This window comes from Ambystoma mexicanum, chromosome 11 (assembly GCF_040938575.1).
Source record: "Ambystoma mexicanum isolate Mex_15411 chromosome 11, UKY_AmexF1_1, whole genome shotgun sequence".
Taxonomy (NCBI): domain Eukaryota; kingdom Metazoa; phylum Chordata; class Amphibia; order Caudata; family Ambystomatidae; genus Ambystoma; species Ambystoma mexicanum.
In genome coordinates, this window is record NC_090934.1 from 545,133,514 (window position 1) to 545,154,261 (window position 20,748).

Genomic DNA, 20,748 nt, shown 5'->3' on the forward strand with positions numbered 1-20,748 from the left:
CCCTTGGAGATAAGAGGAGGCATATGATTATATTTCCATGTCTAGAGCACAAGAAGAGCAGGAGTGGGTGTCAACATGAAATGTCCAGATCTATGGAGAGGCTGGTGGGTTGGGTGTGGATGGTGAGATGTCGAGATCCTCGAGTTGCAATAGGGTGGGTAGTGATGGTGAGAGGTCTTGGGTCCTGAAGGTCCAGAATGGGTTGGATAGTGATGGTGGGATGTATGGGCTCTGGTGAAGCAGATGAGCTACGTCCAGATTGGCTGATATCTTGGGCTTTGGAGGAGCAATAGGGGCTGCGGGTGGTGACTGTCATATGCTATGGATCTGAAGAAGCAGAGGAGGAACATACTGCCAATGAGATAACTGGGACTCTTCAGAAGGAGAGGAGTTGGGGGGTGACGCTGAGATGTCCAGACCCATGAAGTAGCAGAAGGGTGGGTGTTGACGGTGCGTGATCTAAACTCTGCATGAGCAAGGTAGGTTGGGATGATGAAGGCATGGCTCGTGCTACGGAGGAGTAACACGTGTGAGAGTTCACAGTCATTACAGCTTGTCTTCTGGAGGTAAAGAGAAGAAGTGGGCTGACCGGGGGGATGGTCTGGGCTCTGGGGACAATGGTCTGGGCTCTGGAAATGAAAAGGTGGTTGTTGATAATGGGATTACCTTAGATCTAGAGTTGTTTTTATTAATGCACAAATGGCATAGACCATAGAGGAAAAGAGGAGGTTGGTTCGTGCAGCAGTGTGGCAATTTTATCTGCTTTGGAGCGTTATCAGTTTGAAAATATTGCTGTGCAGATGAATAGGAACTGAAGGTGTTTAATCAATTGTGCATTGTCACTAGTGATGAGACATTGTTGGTCTACTCGTTCTTTTCATCTTAGTATTAACTAATTGTGACCGTTGGCGAAGTCTGTTCAGGCAGTGGAAGACATCCTGACCCATACGACCCCCATTGCTCTATTTTCAGCGTCTGACATGATTCAGTGAAAGGAACAAATACTATGTTAGCACCCGCTGTATGTGCGGCAGCCACTGAGGCTGCACCCAAAGCAGGCCTTACTGACAGTAGAAAGCCTGCTTTCCAAGCTGGAGCAGTGCGCACCCTGGCTGCTAGTTCTGACCTCTCCACTCTCTGCTTTCCATCTCCGCCATAAAGATTCTAATGTGGTGTTTTCTGACAAAAAAAGAAAAGAAAATTAACCTGATGCTATATTTGCTACTCCCATGGTGCTCCTGTGAATTTATTCGCCTTTTCAGTGTTCCTCATGGCTTGGTAATGAGCACTGAAAACAGACTACTAGTGTCCGGGGTTACTGAGGGAGAAGCAAACACAGCAACAGGCATGTGTTCCTTATAAAAAAAAAAATACAAAAAATATGTCTTACCACCCACATTTTGTTTGCAGGTTCTATCGGCTACGAGGCGATGAGGACCTGATGAGTGAGAAGCCACAGCCAGTTATGGTGCCTTCAAGCTTGTGGAAGCGAAGCGCATGCCCTTAACCTGGTAATCAGCTGCGATGGCCTGACCAATCAGGTTCTTAATTCCTAAGAAAAACACTTTTACAGCCTAATGCCAATGTTGTAAAAATATCTTTGTCATGTTAGTCTAAAAGAATACGTTTCACATGTTCTATTAATCGTAAATATGCTGACCTAAATACAAACAACAAATAATAATAATAATAATAACAATAATTATAATTAATAAAGTCAACCACAGAAGGATGACGTAACTCTGACAGTGGCAATAGCTGCTTCTTGGTGGCAGATTAGCAGCACCTGGTTCCATCCTTGAAGAGCTGATGTCTGCCTCTGATTGCGCCTTTGGCCTCAACTATTTCCTGCCTATGCAAGTCAGGCTGAGTGGCAGGGGAGCAAATGGGTGTGTTACCCTTGTAGATGATGTCACAGGCATGATTAAGGTGGGAAGAAGCATCGGGGATGGGGAAAGGGAGAAAAGGGAATTTTAAAGGACTTACAAATTGATGAAATAAAGGGTGGTCCCATGAGTCCCCCATGAAAGATTCTGGTGCCTGCTTGACTAAGATCCACGAGGAGGAAAAGTGAACCGAAACATGGAAATGCAGTGGGGGCCTGTGGGAGTAGAGAGGTGTGCATGGAGATTCAACGGGTATGCAATTGTAATCGTATTCCTTGCTGTCACTTAAAAATGATGCCTACGTCTGCCTTATGACTGGCTGGAATGGGGAAGAGGCCTATTTTGCCATTTCACCACCAAACAGCGTAAGTACCATTAAACGTCCCATGTTGCTAACGAGCCTAGTCATATAGATTGATACAAGGAATTCTATCCTGCCTTGCCCCTACATATATTCTCCATTAAGATTTTAATATGATCATGATTAAATTAGATGTTCTGTAGTATCCGGTCGTCCATAAAACTGTGTCTAGAACACTAAATACTAACAAGGGCAATCATGATGTGTGCACCTTTTGATGTTCCCATGTCTGTCATTCCAAAATTCAAAAAAGCAACTGCACATGTTAATAGGTAGATAGGTAGATAGAGATACAAAGGTACAGAATCGGTGCTTCATTCAATCATTTAGCAACTGAGGGCCTCATTACACGGACGGCGGTAAGGGTTTACCAGTACCGGTAAGGGCACCGGTACCGGTAAACCCTTACCACCTTACTACGAGGTCCCTTTGCGGGTTGCTACTTTAACGCCTGCTGTTTAGCAGGCGTTAAAAACCAACCCGCAAAGGGACCAGGGTGCTAATTACGGTACCGCAATTTGCGGCACCGTAATTAGCGCCTTCCCCATTTCCATAGAGCCCTATGGGGGAAAAATGGGAATGGGGAAGGGCAATGGGGAAAGGGGGAATTACTGCCCCGCCAATCTTGGAAAAGGGCGGTAATTCCCCTTTCCTCCAAGGCGGTGCCGGTATTTTACCGGCATGGACCAAGGTGCTCATAGCACCTTGGTCCTCCGCCTACCGTGTAATTAGGCCCTAAGTCGCCCATTTGTGACTTCATTCACTTTATAACCTTTCATATTTTACCATTCACTTCTTAATTCAATAATGTAACTTTTCAATCAGTAACTCACTGATTTCATTAGTCATTCACTGCCATTCCTTAATGTATCACTTCCTTAATTCATTCCTTTATGCCCTAGCACTTTATTTATTCACTCACTCATTCATCATTCATTTTCCCTCACTAATGCATTGTATTAGCATTCACTGATGCATGACTCTATAGAGGCATGCATATTTTCATTTACACATCTAATTCCCTGTCTTGCTCCTCTGTGTAGTCACGTCTTCAGTGACTTTAGTTATATATCTATTACTGGTACCTTAATTCATGCATGCAATATATAATTCACACTTTCATCGACTAACACTTAGAATAAAAAAACTCAATAATTCATTTAGATATTTGCACGCTCATTTTGTCGCTCATTCAGTTAGTTATTGTCGCACAGAATTGCAAATCCTCATGGTATGCATATCACAAGTCTACAGAAGCAATGCTCGACTTACTGCTGGTAGCTTCCGCACCATCTTCCAATTCAGGATGGGCTTCATTTGGACGAGGTAGAGAATACCCATCATCAGTAGAATCTGGCAGGATTGGCACTCCTGCTGTAGTTGTAAAACCATTAACCAATTCATTTTCATGTTCACCATCAGGGATATGGTCATCGACTCCAGGGACATCATGGCCAGCATGAGCATCTGCTGTTGTTGAGTCAGTGTATGGAACTAGGTTACCTGAATGGCCCTCATCTCTGCTGCCAGGCTGCAAGTCACTATATCTTGTCTGATGGGGATCTCCAGCAGGAGATGTTTCTGTTCCAGCATGGGAATCCACAAAATTTGACAAATCTGAATCCTCTGACTCTGTGACACCTTTATCATTGATATAAGGATGGATGTAAGCATTTGAGGGGTCAGTTACAGTAGCATCTTCGGAGTCTACTCCGTAGTCTGATCCATCAGTGTGCGACTTGTCAGTTACAGTTTTGGAACCAGAATGAGGTGAACCCTCGTTAGAATCATTGCCTGGATAGACCTGAGGTTTATTGCCTTCATCCGTAACTGTAGATTGTTCATCGTGCAATGGGTCATCGGTCACATCAACTGGATCTTGACCATGAGATCCACCAAGATGATCTTCATGAAGGGAATCGCCTGCTTGTGGGGCAATGGTGGTCTGTTCATCTCTCCCTGGCTCAGAAGATCCACTAGGATGATGTCTTTGCGGAAAGTCACCTGGTTGAGGGTCATCGGTTGTGTCCTCATCTGCTCCTTGTTCTTGGGATCCACCAGGATGGTGTCCGTGGGGGGAATCACTAGAATGTGGATCATCAGTGGTCTCTTTATTTAGGTCTTGGTCAGAAGACCCTCCATGATGATGATGTCCATGGTCAAATACATCATGATGAGGAGCGTCAGTGATGTCTTCATCTTCTCCTTGGTAAGATGGTCCACCAGGGGGATGCTCATGACCATAACCTCCAGTTGGGGAAGGAGTTGTTGCGTCATCGAATTGCTGGCCAGGAAATCCACCAGGTTGGTAGCCTTGATCAGAATCACCAGGCAGGGCAGCATCTGTTACATCATCTGCTCCATAGGCAGGATATCCATCAGAATGATCATGCTGGTTAGGATCCTCAGATTGGGGGGTATTAGTTACATGATCACTTGCCCCTTGGGAAGTAGATCCATCAGGATATTGTCCATGGTCTGAAATATCATGTTGATCATCACCTTTATCATTTTTGGATTCATCATCACCATACCCTGTTTGTGTGCCATCGGTGTGCAGAGTATCTGAAATGACAGAAGGTCAGATATTACAACACGCAATCCTCTTCTAAAACTTCCATATTGCTGCGGCACATATGTGGACTGGCTAAAGTGTGCTGCAGTCAAAGAGTAGCAGCTGCTTTCAACATGATTGCAGGTGAAGCACTGTGATAATTATGAAGTATAATGGCCTAAGATTCTGCCATGGCAGCGTACTGGCAGGAGCACTGATGGTTTGCAGGGCAGGGCCCCACAGTGTGACAGAGAGTGGGACAGATCACACTGATGGCACAATGATCAGGGTGGGTCAGGGAGCAGGCTGGACGCATGTATGGGGAGTAAGGCAATGAGGGCAGTGGGTTGATGTCAAGGTGGTTTACAGGGAAACTACCTGGATCAGAACACGGCAATGAGGAGCTGAGGTGAAAGAGATCAAATGGAACAGGAAGGGGAGAAAGCCATGGGGGTCTGCCAGTTGAATGGAATGTAAAGCAGAAGGTTGAAGGGGTGAAGAAAGGCTGAGCAGATATGTAAGTCCAGAAAGAAAAGTGGCATGGGGTCTCCACCTCGACATTATGGGCATGTGGTGGATTCTGATGCTGAGGTTTGATAATCTAGGGATTTGAAACATCAAAGTCAGAACATGAACCCATATGATCCACCTGTTCGATCTTCCAAGGTTTGCCTATGTGTTTACTTTTAGCTGAGTTGTTTACTAAAAAGTTAGGAATTATAATGAATGCACCTGGCTTGCCGTCAGATAATGCTACTATTTCAATATCAGCCAGTGCAGGCTATGCACGGGGTTACCACCCAGGACCTGCTGTCAAAAAAGGACCCAAACTAGAGGATGAGGCTTTCTGTCAGAGGAAAAGTGATGGATAGAAATCTTCAACGTTGTGAGTACACTAACAATGTGTTACACGTCATAAGAAAAGGTGGAATTTGCGTTTAGGTCCTATAAATAGGTCCTCTTGTAGGGGAAGCCAGAGTTTGTTGTCAGCACCCCATGCAACATGTGTGTTCTAGTCATGGCACTTGAGGTCTTTATTGTTTGGCGATCATTCAAATGTTAAAGCCAATCATACACTCTATGAATTCTTCAAAGCAGATGTTTCTTCAATGTCCATGCAGTGCCAGTATAGAAGCAGATTGCCCATATGCACGTTTGCTGTGCCCAGGCCCAAAGGGTGCAGTGCAGACCAAGTATCACAGAACAGGAGCCACCAAATCATAGTTCACCCCAGTCTGGTTGTGCATCATTGTTGAGGTGTACCTTAAAAAACCTAAGCGCAGCGAAGTCAGAGCATGCACCAAAAGAGAGGCCTGGAAGACTTTCCTTAATGCTATGCACTGGGGATTCAACTGGACTGGTGTGTTGCTCACCTGTGGCATTACAGGAGGGAATCGACCATGTGCACAGCATCACTTACCAGGCCGTGTCATCATTCCATGCTGGAAAAACTTGCAACCACAGCAACTTTCCACCTTGTTTGTTGAATTCTGCTGACCTAGCAGTTTGGGGTGGTGGGGGCAGATTATTATGTATGATTCTCTTTTTTTATCTCTACTTTAATTGTGACCACAGTCTCAATAAAACTCTGGGATGGAAAGCTGTCCGGTGCAATTCCCAGTGGTTTATGATTGATGACAGCTTTTGAGCTATCACTTGTTGTTTAGTGTTTCAGTGCAAATCTGACGCAGCCTGTAAAAAATACTGGGCCTCATTACAACTCTGGCGGTAGCCATGCCGGTAAAAATGGCAGGCTGCCGCCAGAGTTGTGATTTTTCCCGGCGCCTGGCTTCACGGAAAAACCGGGGCATTATGACCCTGGTGTTCCTGGAAGTCAGGCGCCGGAAAAATGTTAATCCCCATTCCAATTTGAGTCCCATAGAACTCTAATAACGGAAAGTCTGTGAGCGGCTGCCGTCCTGCTCGCCAGGTCAGACCTGGCGGCCGGGACGGCAGCCGCCTGCAGACCCAGAGTGTGCCGGTCCCATAACAATGGTGCCGGTAGGCTTACCGCCACCGTTACCAGGCCAGCACACTTGTAATGAGGCCCACTGCCTTCTAACGTATCCTGTTACAATAATGTTTTACAACAGAGTGGAATCTGCATTAGTTTCATCAATTTAAAACACTTTATGAGAATACAATTCTCTCTTTCCAAGGCCTTTTCTTTGTCACAAGGATGTATTTTACTGTCAGGATAAACAATCCATTAATTTGCCACTAATAAAATATCTGGCCTATATTTTCTTTCTTATATGTGGTTTAAAAAATCAGGTAAGGCAGACGTATTAGTCATATTAGACATATTAGTAGAATCTAAGCCCTTACCCTACCTTGACATGATAATACTTATCAAGTACCTTGTCAAGTACCTTGTAGGACCCCCACCTGGCTACACAGAGTTTTATAAACACCACGCCCATTTTTAGAGGATGATACAAATAGAAATCTTTATAAATCCAAACTTGATCGAACCAATGCTCGCCTTTCCAGGAAAAGTCTTTTGTTGCATTGTGGATATCATGATATAAGTCTTTTTTGAGAATATTGCAATGCGAATGTCTCCAGCTTTCTTGGATCTATGCACTCTGTGGTGATGTCCCCTGCCTGGTCCTGGGCACCACCAGTACAGTAACTTAGGGGAGCATGTGTCACCCCGAGCCAGTGGATGTTGGTCTCAGGGGATGTATGGAGAGGACACTGGTCACTTTTTTCCGGTTTCCTGCACATGGTAGGGTACAGCCACATAGCCTTAGTGCAGGCATTCCCAAGACTACAGTCCCCCTCCACTGCATTAACCCATCAAGGCAGACAAGCACTAAATGGTTATTCAGTAATCAAACGCCTTGAAATAAACTGCAAGGCTATAAAGCACCCTTGAGAGAGCCCACGGCTCCCCTTAAACAAGCTTCCAGCTCCATTGTCCAAAACTCTGCCTTTTCCTTTAATTGAAAATGCTTCAATTCACTAGCCATGGTACAGTATTTTGCAATCTTGTTAAATACTCCTTTGGAACAAGTCAATTCAAAACATATAAGGGACAGTCATTCAATGAGTTACAGAGTGCTACAGACATAATGTTTCAAACCCGTGGCTTCACAAAGAGGTATTGCATCTGTGAAAAGTTACGAAGCATTGTCCCTCAGCAGAGTTCCACTGCATAGAAAATAGTTTTGCAGTTTCCCCAAGCTCACTGATTATTCATTAACCTCAAGAGATTAAAAAAGCTTACTCAGGGTGGTTCCAGTATTGACGTCCCACACTGAGTGACTACAGCTCCCAATACAGCGCAAGTAGTACCCAGGGTCATGTAGGGATGACTGGCATTCAAGATGGTAGACAAGACATATATAGTCTTGGTCCAACAGAAATCAGTCCCAGATGTGGAGATGGAGTAGTAAGAGGTAGGGTACAGGAGGAACTGGTACAATCCAAAGGACAGCGGGAGGTGTGAACCTCAGCAGGTGGGAGGGACACTGAAGAAGTAGCATCTGAAGAGGTCGACAAATATCTGGTGGAGAGGAAAGGTGTATTGGGGCCCTTGCTGAAAAGGCCCAGGGCCCTCTAGTCCCACCTTTCTAAAAGCCAGTTTGCAGGCCAGACACCAAGGAACAAAAGTAGACTGTAGGACTGCTACCCAGGAAGAGGAGGAAGATTAGCCATGTGATACTACCGGAACTGGGAGTGGCTTGGAGAAGGAAAAACACAAGAAGGGGGATGGATCTAGTTTACAAGAGCAGAAAGGTTACCTCAGACCATGTTGGCCCTATGTCGGACCAGATGGAGGGAGGAGGAACTTTACTTGGTTCCATGTCATTTCATCACCTGCCTGTTCATCCCCAGGCTTTTTAACGAATGAAATATAGCAGCTGGGGTCGGCCGGTGCTGCAGAGGTGGTGACTGAATTCTGTCCAATGGATCTTTCTGCCCCATCGGATCGAAGTCTCCGGTGCCCTGCCCTCCAGGCTTTTATTCACCTGCACCAGGCCTAACTGCTTGGGAGCAGTGCCTGCCCTGTCCTGCTGGGCGTTACTGTGACTGGACTCATGGACTTGGCTGAGACCGGGCTCTGCAGCGCTGGGTCAGTATCTCCAGTCCCTTCATTAGTAAGGATTGCGGGACTTGGGTTGGTGGAGGGTGGGGAGTGAGGGGGACAAGGGTGAGTGTAAGTGCATAATGCTTTACCTTAACATCAGAGTATGAGCTTCCAAAGGGATTTTATCTAAAACTAAATCAATGGGATCAAAATAAACGCTGGGCCGTTAAGACAAATAAGGGGTGGCAGATATAATGCCTGCGTGGGCCAGAAACAGGGCTGCGTCAGCTTTTGTATGGGGAATTCCTCAGATAAAATCCGGCTGCTCCAGACAAGGCAGAAAGAAAGAGATCAAAGCCCAATACACCTGATAAAATACAAGCCTCCCTGATAAAAGGTGGTGCACGCACGGCACCCCTCTAAGGTAAGGGGCAGCAAAACGAGCACCAGCAGTAGCTCCCGGGCTGAGCAAAGTCTGACGGACCAATGGGCAGAGGTGGCAAAAGGGTGAGGAGCCGGTTTTACCACCCACTCATATCTGCCCCACCCCAGCACCACCAGAGAATCTCTAATGCTATGCCCACCCTCCTGAGATAGTGTGAGCGACAGACACCATGAGTTACCGCACCAGGTGTCACCAACTCTAGTGACGCCACTGATTTCTTGCTAAACTAAATGTTTCCTTCTAATGGCACTGTCTTTCCAAATTTGGATTTATATTCATACAAGACTTTCTGTAAGTTTTTCAGCCCATTTTTCAGAAACCTGGCACTGGTGCAAGTGCAATTTTTCACTGTATTAGCACTAGGGCAAGAATGTCCCGAGTCCTAATGCATATCCTTTCCATGCATTTTTTCACCCAGAAATGTTTTCCCTAGTGCTAATACTATGCCATATTAGAGATAGGCAGAGCATTACCATGGTGCAAAATTGTTCTGAAAGAATCCGTTTTTTGCACTAGTGCCACTACCGGGTTAAAACCTCAATTGCACCGGTGCAACATTTCTGCAATAGGAGCCAAGAAGGTTTGCTTGCCCCTGAAACCCAATGGACCATGAGCCCGAGATGGCAGTTTTGTTCACGTATAGCATGACTTGACTTAAGACATTACTTGTTTTCAGGGGAAATGACTTACACAGCTTAGTACTTTCTGTAGAAGGTCAGCCAAGAAAAGAACATTAATCATTATTACCATTTATTTATCAGTATATCACCGACTAATATGTCTCTCTGTGCTTAAGCTTAAATAACAACTGCAATTAGGAACCTGTGCACAATTATATTAGACGACATTACCTTGCGGACTGCTTTGGTCGAAATCAATAGGCAGAGGGAAGCGGTAATTCTCAGGTAAAAGGATCTTGTCACACACCTTCATACGGGTTTCTGCATATTGAGAGAAAGTGGCAAATGTTAGTCAGCTTCAAGTGAAAATCTTTTGTACGATATTATATATAATTCACAACATTTTGCAGTTAGTTTTTCTTTACAAATGTCACAAACATTGACCCCACAAAGATCCTTATAGAAGAGAGACTAACACTGAGATTTCAAATGATATAGATGTTTTTTACTTAGCAATGTCTGGATGGCATTCGCTTTGAGTGTTATTGAATACTAAACTGCATTTGAAATTATATGTGCAGACCCAAATAATTAATTCATCACTATATTTCTGGGAATGGGGGTGCATATTGAATTAGTTTCATCTATTTAATTTCATAGAACAGAACTTTACTTTCCCACATATATTTGTGACTTCTTAGAAGATGCAGGCTGGACCTACATGAGACATACTGTACCACTGCCCTACTAGCCTTTCAGAAGCCCTGGTCTAACGGCAAATGTGTTTTGGCCTGGAGTAATCAGGGAACCTCCAAACAGGACAGTGCAAACTAAAGGTCTGCAGGGCTGCATTATGATTTAGTCAGGTGCAATGGTTACTCATAATATGTCCCTCCACTGCCACTATTCCTAACTAGCAAGAATAGTCAGTGGAGAAGAATCATGGGGGTTGTAAACCAAAATGCTTATTACGGCAGTCTTTTGAAGGCATAAGCCTTATGAGAAAGTCTCCTGATTTCCCTAGAGGCCGACCTCTTTCAATTGAACTCATTTATGATTGCATATCTTCTGAGGATTCAAAAGGTTCTTGATATAATAATCCATATTCCCCAGACAATGGCATTCCAGTTCAGTTAGAACCCCAAAGAGTTTACCCTCAATAAACAGACATATTGGGTCAATATTGGAGCCCACATGTTTTAAGATCTAAACCCATACATTAAAATCCCACCATCAGACCAATTCATTGCGAGATTTTACATAACAAAACCAGACGTAAAGTTTTGTTATTTTTTTAATTCAATTTGCATTTAATCTTGTTGTTTTATTGCTATTTGATTTCCTTCTGATAGCAGGTCTTTATTCAGATTGACTTTAATTCACCCTGATTTGAAATAATTGGTTCCAGTGGTTGGGAATGATTCAAATGCAAACCACAGATATAGGGATCCAAACATTTGTGGTCTAGATTTCAGACATGTCTGAATCCAGCTCTCTGGGTGATTGACTGATACAAACGTTAAGTTAATGATTCAAACCATGATTCAAGTCAAACACCTTAAGGCTCTCCCACCAAAACTACATTGCAAGTTTCCTTTACAAAGGTCCCTTCTTTAAGATTTATGTGTTTCCCAAGACAACGACTTCATTCTCGTAAGAATTTCCAGTAGTTTCGAGCAGCCAATTCCAAAACAGAGCCAGGGCAAAAACCACCACATTCTTCCTTTTTGGATTGTGTAGACGTTGTATAGCCAAAAACATGTATAGCCTTTGAATGTTTTCCCTTTCTCCCAAAAGAAGCTGAAGAAAGTGATACCATGCATTTTAATGTCCTTAAATCAATTGCTATAATTACTAATTTTAGGAATTTCACTAAGATTTACTGTTTTCCTTTTTAATTTGGAATTATATTTAACTCTTCTAGAAAATCATATTGCACTTGGTAAAAAATTACTTTGAGGAAGTCATCTAAAAACAAGGTATAGATTAAGAAACTCCTGGTTTGCCATGTAGCAAGTCTTTGAAGGAATTGTGGTAATAATTCTTACAAACAATAGTATTGCAGGAGCAACCGGGCAAGTGTGGAAGTGGGTTGTTATAAATTATGTATGGTTCTGTGACATGGATTGACAAACGGATAAAAAATAACCAAGCTTAATAATTCAATTTCATTTCAGCTTTATTTTGATAAGAAATGCACCATAAAGGCCAACATAATTATAATGTAGCGTTCAAAAATGTAACTTAAATAGCTGAAGTATATCATAATATCATTAACAGGGAGTTCTTCAAAAGGAATGGAAATCATTCTGTAAATCAATTATAGTCATTTGACAGTGAGTGCATTTAAGGAAAAAGTCATGTTTGGTAATATGAGAGGAATTCTACTCAGAATTGCTCTTAAGCGCTCAAGTTGCCTCCCATAGTGGGTATAAAAAGGCGCCCACCTGCAAATCATCACATCATCACATATCACTGTGAAAAAGCTGAGTATTCAGTCCTCACCCACCCAACATTTGCCTGGTTTAATGCCCGTTCTGGTCCAAATAAACCCATCACATACCTGACACATTGTAGCAGTAGGCGTCATACTTCTCAGTTATGTTCGATACAAGTATATAAACGCCTATGTTATTTGCTGCACATATAGGGTTTTCGTGAATGCGTGGGATGACGATATTCCCTTCAATCCATCCATATCTGCAAAGAGAATTCACACAGATGCTCATTAAAGCTTGCTACATGGGAGAACATAAAGTGTGCTGATGCCCCCTCATCCCCCCAGGTGGAATTATGCAACTGGGGTTTGGGCCACATGTGAGTCATTGGGTCATTGCCCTAGTGTGACCTGTGCCATATCTTGACATTTAGCCTATATTTTGGTATTTGACTGATAGGGTTGGCACTTGACCAGAAACATCAGAGGTTGTATAAGCAGGTAGCGGCGGCAGTCCTCTGTATGGTGCCTCGGCATAGTTACTGATGATGTGTGGGCGGTGATGGGATGGGTATAAGAGGAGGATGGCGACGGAAAGGGAAGACATATCAACAAACAGGCACATTTATATATTATACTCTAAGCATTATGCCAGTAATTACGTAATTACAGATTACCATCAGGTATTGACGGGGCGAGGTATGTGGTAGGGGAGGGCAAGTGGGTGGAAAACAAGGGGGGGCGGGCAGTAATGTGGAAGAGCATTAAAGTGGTGGGGTTGGGGGCCAGTGATGTGAAGGGGCAGAAGCAGGAAGGAGCACAAGGGCGGAGTTGAACAGAGGCTGCCTAGGGCTCTGGGACAGAGAGCCCCAGCTGGATAATAGAAATGGATCGTGACAATCAAACAAGGAACAGGAGTGTAAACAAGGAATGGCACTGACTGAAGAGCTACCCAGCATGGAGACCGTACACTGGGGTGGGAGAGGATCTAGGTAGGCTGTAGAGTGTGAGTGTGTGTGTGGCAAAGTTGGGTATTTGTATTGAAGGACGAGAGGGAGAACAATGAGTAGGCTACAGGAGTAGTACAGTCTACTGGGAACCATGGCCGAGAGGAGAGTGTGTCAGAGTGACAGGTAAGAGTTAATATTCCTGATTTTTTAGAAGGTTGGTCTTTGCCACACTGGCAGTAGTGAAATTATGCTCTTTTAGTTTGCTGTCAAAGAGGACCCCCAGGCAGCGAGGCTTGAGTAGTGGCCTCAGGAAGTCAGGAGGACAGGAGACAGGGGATGTGAGAATCAGGGTGGGCGACACATGACTTCAGTTATGTGGGAATAACATCAGCCAATCCAATGCCATACATAATCGGACTGAAGGGAGGCGGTCAGTGATATGCTGAGAGATGTCAATGGTGAACGAGGCCAGGGAAAACAGCAAGAACCTGATAGGAGGGTCGCTTAAAAAGGTATACGCACATTCTGCAAATGTTTGATTTTGTTCATTGTACCAAACACTGTTATTCGTGTGCACTTTACAGATGATGAACGGGCCTTGATCCATATCCTGCAGGGAAACTGCAAACACTGAAGTGCTTTCCAAATATCAAGTGATTTGGCGGGTCGGACATATTTTCCTATTTGTGTGAGCAAATCTATTTCCTAAGATAGATAGATAGATAGATAGATAGATAGATATAAAGAGGGGGAGCAAGACAGTGACAGTGGTGAACCTTAGGATCTGCCGGAAGCTGCACCTTGGTGAGAAGGACGTGGAAATGCTGCTACACTCCCTCATTGGAAGGCTATTTAAAGTCAAGTGAACACAAAGTTCATGCAAAGTGCACAGGTGGAGCACAGTGAGCGTTAGCGCAACAGTGTCAGTCAATTTAAAACCTGCCGGAAGCCTCGCCTTGGTCAGACAGATGTGGGAATTCTACTAGGCTGCCTCTTTCTTAGTTTATTTAAAGCCAAGTAAGTGAGAAGTGTGCGTAAAGTGCCTGTAAAGTGCACTTTTGGAGTGCAGCAAGGGGCAGTGTGGCTGTGTCGGCGGTGGTACTTTAGACCTGCCAGAAGGTGAGCCTTCACTTGACCAACATGGGGAAGCTGCTATGTGGCCTCCATGGCAGGTTATTTAAGATAACTAAGTGTGAAGAGCACACAAAGTCCCTGAAAAGCGCACAGCTGGTGGCAGCTGGATCAAGTGGACCATATGAACTGTGTCCTATTATGTTATAATAGGTAGGGATCATCCTGAACTTGTTTAGAATTCCATGTGAGTTTCGCTTATATAATCATGACGAAACCAAATCAAGTCTTTAGTTGTTAAGCTTGATTCTGGAACAACACTGGCAGGGTAGGGCATTAAGTAACGGAAATATCAATGGCCGAACCAATCTTCAGCAGCCTGACTCTGGTGTCATTAACAGTGCTCAAGTCGAGGGTACACGCGGGGCGACGGAGTCGACCCACATTTTTCACAGGGAGGACTCAGTCCCCCCCTCCCGCCCGCCTAAAATCCTAAAATGAGAAACATTGAATGTCCTCTTTGAATTTATGAATTAACACCGACATCGGGGATCAAAACGCAGTTGTCAGGTTTGCAGGCTGAACACTTCTCCACTGCACTATATATAACCTGATGAAAAACAACAAACAACTAAAGGTGAAATGTCCCATTTCGGTACTGCAAGTCCCATGGGAAACATTTCTATTGGTTCTTGGAGTTTAAAACATGCACAGCATTTAACGTTTAAAAAAACACTAGTAGAAGAAAATATCCTCTCTTGGTTTTCTGCGTGTGTTGATTTTATGAACGGCAAATGCCATTCGTCCCGGGCAATTTGGGTGGTTATGCAAAGCCAATTTCATGAATTGTGCATATTCCAACTTCATATACTCATTTCTGGTGACGTCATATCCAATTGCGTTTGTTGATGAGTCCCCCACTTTAATTTTTAGGACTTGACCCCTGGTTATTAATGAACATGTTGTGCAGTGTTTTGTGTAGGCTATAAGACAAATCCGATGTGTGCTGTGCTAGTGTTTGAGAGAGAATTACAGTGTGCCATAAACGTTAGGAATCCGTGTGAAATGGAGGGTGTCACAACAGCAGACAGCATTCACTATTATCAATTGATTGCTCTATGGATTAAAGCGCCCCTTCAAACGCAGTGCACTGCACAATCAGACTGAACACATTTCATTAGTCAAGCAGAGAAAATACTGAAGCCAGGTTTGGCTTCAGAGGACGTTGCTTCTGCTCTGGTGAAGAAGATGCATGTGTATTTTCCAGCTAAAAGCAAGCCATCAGAGAAAATGCATCCAAATCTAAAACGAGGGCTGAAGATTGATGCTCCAATTGAAGAATAATCTCTGGAACCAGCAAATTTAACACTGAAATCGATAATGGACAGATATTTCTCATGCACATACTTTTAGTTAAAGAAAAGAGGCTTTGGGGCTGGATCAAATCGAAATCCAAGGAATCCAAGAAATAAATCTAGCCATTGGACCAAATGGAATGTATTCTTCCTCTTAGCAGCCGCTTCACCCAACTAGTGTGCAAGAGCAAATATTAATGGAAGCGCCTGCCTGGCTGAGAGCTCTGTGTATGGCCGTTCTATCCCTTGTTCGGCGCTATGACAAGATCACGAAAGACGTGAAGTCACATACGGAGATTCCTGGGCAAATAAAATTACAATGTGATCTATTAAAAGACAGATGGATCTATGGAACTCATTTGGTAGAAAGTCTATTCTGTATTGACTTATTTGAATCTGAAATGAACACTATCAATTCCCCAGTTAGAGCCTACGCAGTGCATCTCGAGCAAAATTCCTGCATCCGTGGTCTTGTTGGAGGATCAAGTGCAGTTGTCTCCTGTACACACGGGAATTACACACTTGGCCATGAACATTTCTGCTAAACATCAAGATAACACGTGATTTTATGACACCCAGGAGGGCTAATCATCAGCGCTCACCAAGAAAACGCAGTGACAAAGACATGGCTTGCAAAACGGGAAATGTGGGAAACGACGGTAAAATAAATGGAGTCTAGTAAGGAGAAGGGGTGATTATAAGTGGTAATGAAAACCGTACTTTATTAGATAATGTGGAATGCCACTATCTGTCAGCGCCACATAAACAGCCACTATGAGCAGGAATAAAAAGAAAATGAGTTTGCTTCTTGATATTGGAGAATGGTGGAGGAAATAAAATTGAAAAACATTCAAAATAATCAAACACGAGCTAAGAAGATCAAACTGTCTCTACACCTACTACCCCTGTTCACACTAAGGACATTGTAATTGATGACAAAAAGTCTGAGAAGGAAGATGGATAAGGGCATTGTGTAGAAATAGAAGATATAGAGGATGATTCATCCATTATGGACCCTTTACATTAATCAGAGATTGCAAAGGATCCAAAGCCAACTTTGAGACCTAGCTTTATTGCTTCAGCCAGTAGACTATAGAGAGGCATTTAAGACTCTTTGATCCAACAGATGGAAAATGTACTTTACTCAATTTTAATTCAAATACCTCTCAAAAGAAGCTACAATTTAAACACGTTTAATTAATCATTAAGCTTAAGGACTTTTCCACCAAGTACCGTAATCTTGTCGAACTCCTAAACTGGTGCAGGTAAGAATCTACTGTACATGCTGTATAGTGCAGAACTTGCTTTTAAAGGAAGCAGGAGCTTTCTTGATCATGAGAGTTGATGTATTTACCCATAGAGAAAAGAAGTACATTGACAATAATAATTATTTAGGAGATTTAAGTATTAGGATGCTTGATAGTATACGGCTCAAATGTTCACCTAGAAGTTGTTAGTGGTGCAAGTTCAAAGAAATAGAGTGAACAATATAGTTTTAATATAAGATTATCGTGGTTGTCTCATACGTTACAACCATGGCTATTGCAGAGGCCCTAAAGACAGTCTTGCACATTTGCATGCACTTTGTGGAATTCTAGAGGGTTATGAGTTTTTTGATAGGGCCAATCAATACTTTTTATGTTCTCAAGATAATAATAATTTATTTTTTAATATAGCGCTTTAATCTAAAGCACTTTACAAAGAACATTTTTTACATATATTACTATTATTACCCAATCGAAATTGGCACTCGTTTATCAACCTCAGAAAGATGAAAGGGTGAGTTGGCCTTGCTGGGATTCGAACCTGCGACCAGCAGTTCAACAACAGATCAGAGCAACCAGCGTTTAACTGACTGGAATATCTTACCTGCAAAGGTTTTGGCGACAAGAGAACCCCCCCCCGTCTTTTTAATGGTTATACAAATACTCTAATACCCTCAATAAAAGGTTTATGAGCCCACTCAAAAGGAGGCATAATGGCAGTGGCCAAGAATTACTTTTATATGAATAGATTGGGAAAAAGTCATTTTTGCCTGTACATGATTCCATACAGGCCATGAAGCTTGAACAATAGACATACTTCAGATATTCTTGTAGAAGACTTAAATTCGATATGCCCTGACTCTAGTGTGCACAGGAACTTGATGATTTGGGTGTTGATGGTCCTGTAGGAAATTTAAACCAGAAAACATCACATGGTCTAATGGGTTTGTGGGCTGAATGTCTACATTTTTGGAACTTTAGAACAATGGGATACGTTCCTGGTGAATACACTTAGACAAATAGTCGATCACAATTGTTGATAGACTATTTCTGCATCTCGAAGATCTCATTTAGATGCATTTGATTTACATATCAAATGAATATCACATAAAACAGAGTGAGAGATCACTCATTTATTCCTTTATGTGTGTCGATGGACTACAAACTAGGTGAATCTAAACAGTTGGCTGGAGGCCTGCATATACACGCATCAAAGAATTGCAGGACTTGTACTAAAAGAAGTATTGGAGCAATTAACAAAATAATCATTGATCACCCTATCTCCGCGTGAGGATGTAGAAACTGATTATACCTGATTATACTGATTATATAGAAATAGACCTCTTATTTGCCTTAAACAATAAAGGGTTGGGATGAAAGGCCTTGCAGTGCATGCTTCTGGACCCTTATTATATCTTGAGGGGGAAGTATAAGGGAAGTACCAGGGACATTTTAATCGACTATTAGTGTACAAAGAGAAACAATGTTAGCCACAAACTTAAGGCGTACATAAAAGTTCCAAACTTTTTCTAGGAAACTGTTAAGCACTCAAATAAAAGAACTGTAAAAAAACGAAGTCTATGACGCAAGCAAAATGTCATTCATGCTGCGTGGCCTACTATTTTGCCTATTGTGAAAAACATGTCATAGACCATTTTGGCAACTAATGAATATAGCTGATCAAGGCATGATATCTCAAATAAACCCTTTTTTCAGAGTCAACTGGGAAGGCTTTTTCCTGTTGGGTAACAAGCGTCAAATCGCTCCCACCTTCCTCAGGTGTCAATTCTGTAGGATCCTTTTGAGGCTATCAGGCTTTGACTGCCAGCAAATGGTTAAAAACGTCTCGAGTACTGGGCCCGGAGTGGTTGACATATGTGGGGACTCAAGGCAACCTGGAGCCTGGGCAGGAGCTTTGACTCTTTTGTATTGAAGCATCATAAGTACTTCACAACAATCCCAGCAGTTACTGACTGACTGTCTAAATTGATGTTGCTAGTAATATCTTTGCAGCTTTGCTGTTGAAAGAGCTACATAAATGGGCAGACAAGAGGAATACCATTTCCATATTCCAGACTGATTTCATGAAACAAATGGGTACTATCCCAAATGGTCTGATTCGAAATATTTTAAAGCACAAACCCTTCACCAGGCACAACCCTCCCCTGCTTTCAGCTTTTGTAGATTTGTCTCCTGCGTTTGACAGGTTTGAAAGGGGAAAGCTTTGGTCGGAGCTGAATAGTTGAGGGTTGGAGAAGGGTTTCACTCAAGGTGATAATGGCAATGCATTTGGATTCTGCAGTCAGAGTGAAATTGGATAATACAGGGCAATTCACAAAGAAAATTCAAATAAAGAGGGGCCTGAAACGAAGATGTGACCTGTGCCGTGCCTTTTTATTTTATACACAGAATATTTTGAGGACAGGCGGTTAGCTGTTAATAAATATCAACCAAATATTGCAGTAGCATAATTTGACTCGCAAATGACAATGATGTGATTGTCTTGGACAACACGCAAATCAGTCTGAAGGAAAGCCCAAACACAATAATAGAGTATTAAAAATAAATATTGAAAAGTCAAAAAATATGTGATTTACATTGGGAAGGCAGAAGGCAGATTTTAACTGGTCCCCATGACCAAGAAGACTCTACAAAGTTTCTGTGTTCAACTAGTTGGGGTTTAATATTAATAATGTATATTCATAGGCCGAATCAGTGATAAAGGGTTACAAATAATGATTTTGTTTAGGCGTTTTGATAATAATAATTTATGGGAGATACTCACTTCAGCCAGTTATAGTTAAATATAGAAGTGGCCCAAATGCTTTGATATGGCATTGAGCTTAGATTCCATTCCAATCTGTTTTGTCTTCAGAAATACGAAGTTCGAATTTGGAAAACTACACTGGTGTTGTCTCAATTAGTTCCAATCCAGGTATTGAGAATTAAATTAGCCCTGACAACATTATTCATCTGAGCAGCTATGAGAAGGGTGAAACTTTATTTGAAGATCAGACAGATTTGATTTCATATCCGTATTAGTGTGCTAAAAGAATTTCTGTTATCAGGATTTTGCGCTGTAATGGAAGATAGGTTTGAAAATGATAGGGTATGACATTGACTGGCCAAAGGACATCAATACTTTATCAATAGAAACTAAAAAGTGAACTTTTGGGATTGGAGTGATAATTATAATCACTTATAGAAATTGTTCCTATGGTTTTGATACATTACACAGTTTCAAAACCCAAATATGTGTTTTTATGCTGTTTCATCTGAATAAATTAGAGACTCTAGAAATTATTTGCACACACAGGGCTTATATAAGAAGGCTTAGAACCTGTAGGCCATAAAGCATTTTTACATTGATTAATCAGTAATGGTGGACTTGAGAAAAACAGTAATTGGACAATTTGTGCAGGAAATGCATACTCTCATATTTGAAACGTTTTGAACTCGTTTGAGGAATGGGTATCAAATTACACTAATTGTGTTAGCCTTGAAAAACTGGGCGGATTAAAATAAGGATGTTTTTAACATTGGTTACATTTTAGTGGTCTTCTTTTGGTTGGTAAGTGATTGATTGTATGCATTATGCAAATAATTTGCTGTATTTTAAACATGGAAATGTGTTAATCAGTGGATTGTTTCATGGTTGTATTGTGGAGGGTTTACCGTAAAGTAAATTACAATAAATAACAAATAATAAATAATAATAATAATAATAACATAGCATACACAATGGCCTAGACACATTCTAAATGTTCA

At 42.3% G+C, this 20,748-nt stretch overlaps 1 protein-coding gene across 1 annotated transcript in view; it reads right to left on the bottom strand.

Annotated features, from left to right (window-relative positions):
- CD44 (CD44 molecule (IN blood group)) overlaps positions 1–20,748 on the bottom strand; it is a 203,465-nt gene that overhangs the window by 34,343 nt on the left and 148,374 nt on the right. The window contains exons 3-5 of the mRNA XM_069623363.1: positions 12,466–12,602; positions 10,134–10,223; positions 3,520–4,812 (exon numbers count right to left, since the gene is read on the bottom strand). Of these exons, the coding sequence (XP_069479464.1) occupies positions 3,520–4,812; positions 10,134–10,223; positions 12,466–12,602 (1,520 nt within the window). The remainder of the gene's footprint in view (positions 1–3,519; positions 4,813–10,133; positions 10,224–12,465; positions 12,603–20,748) is intronic.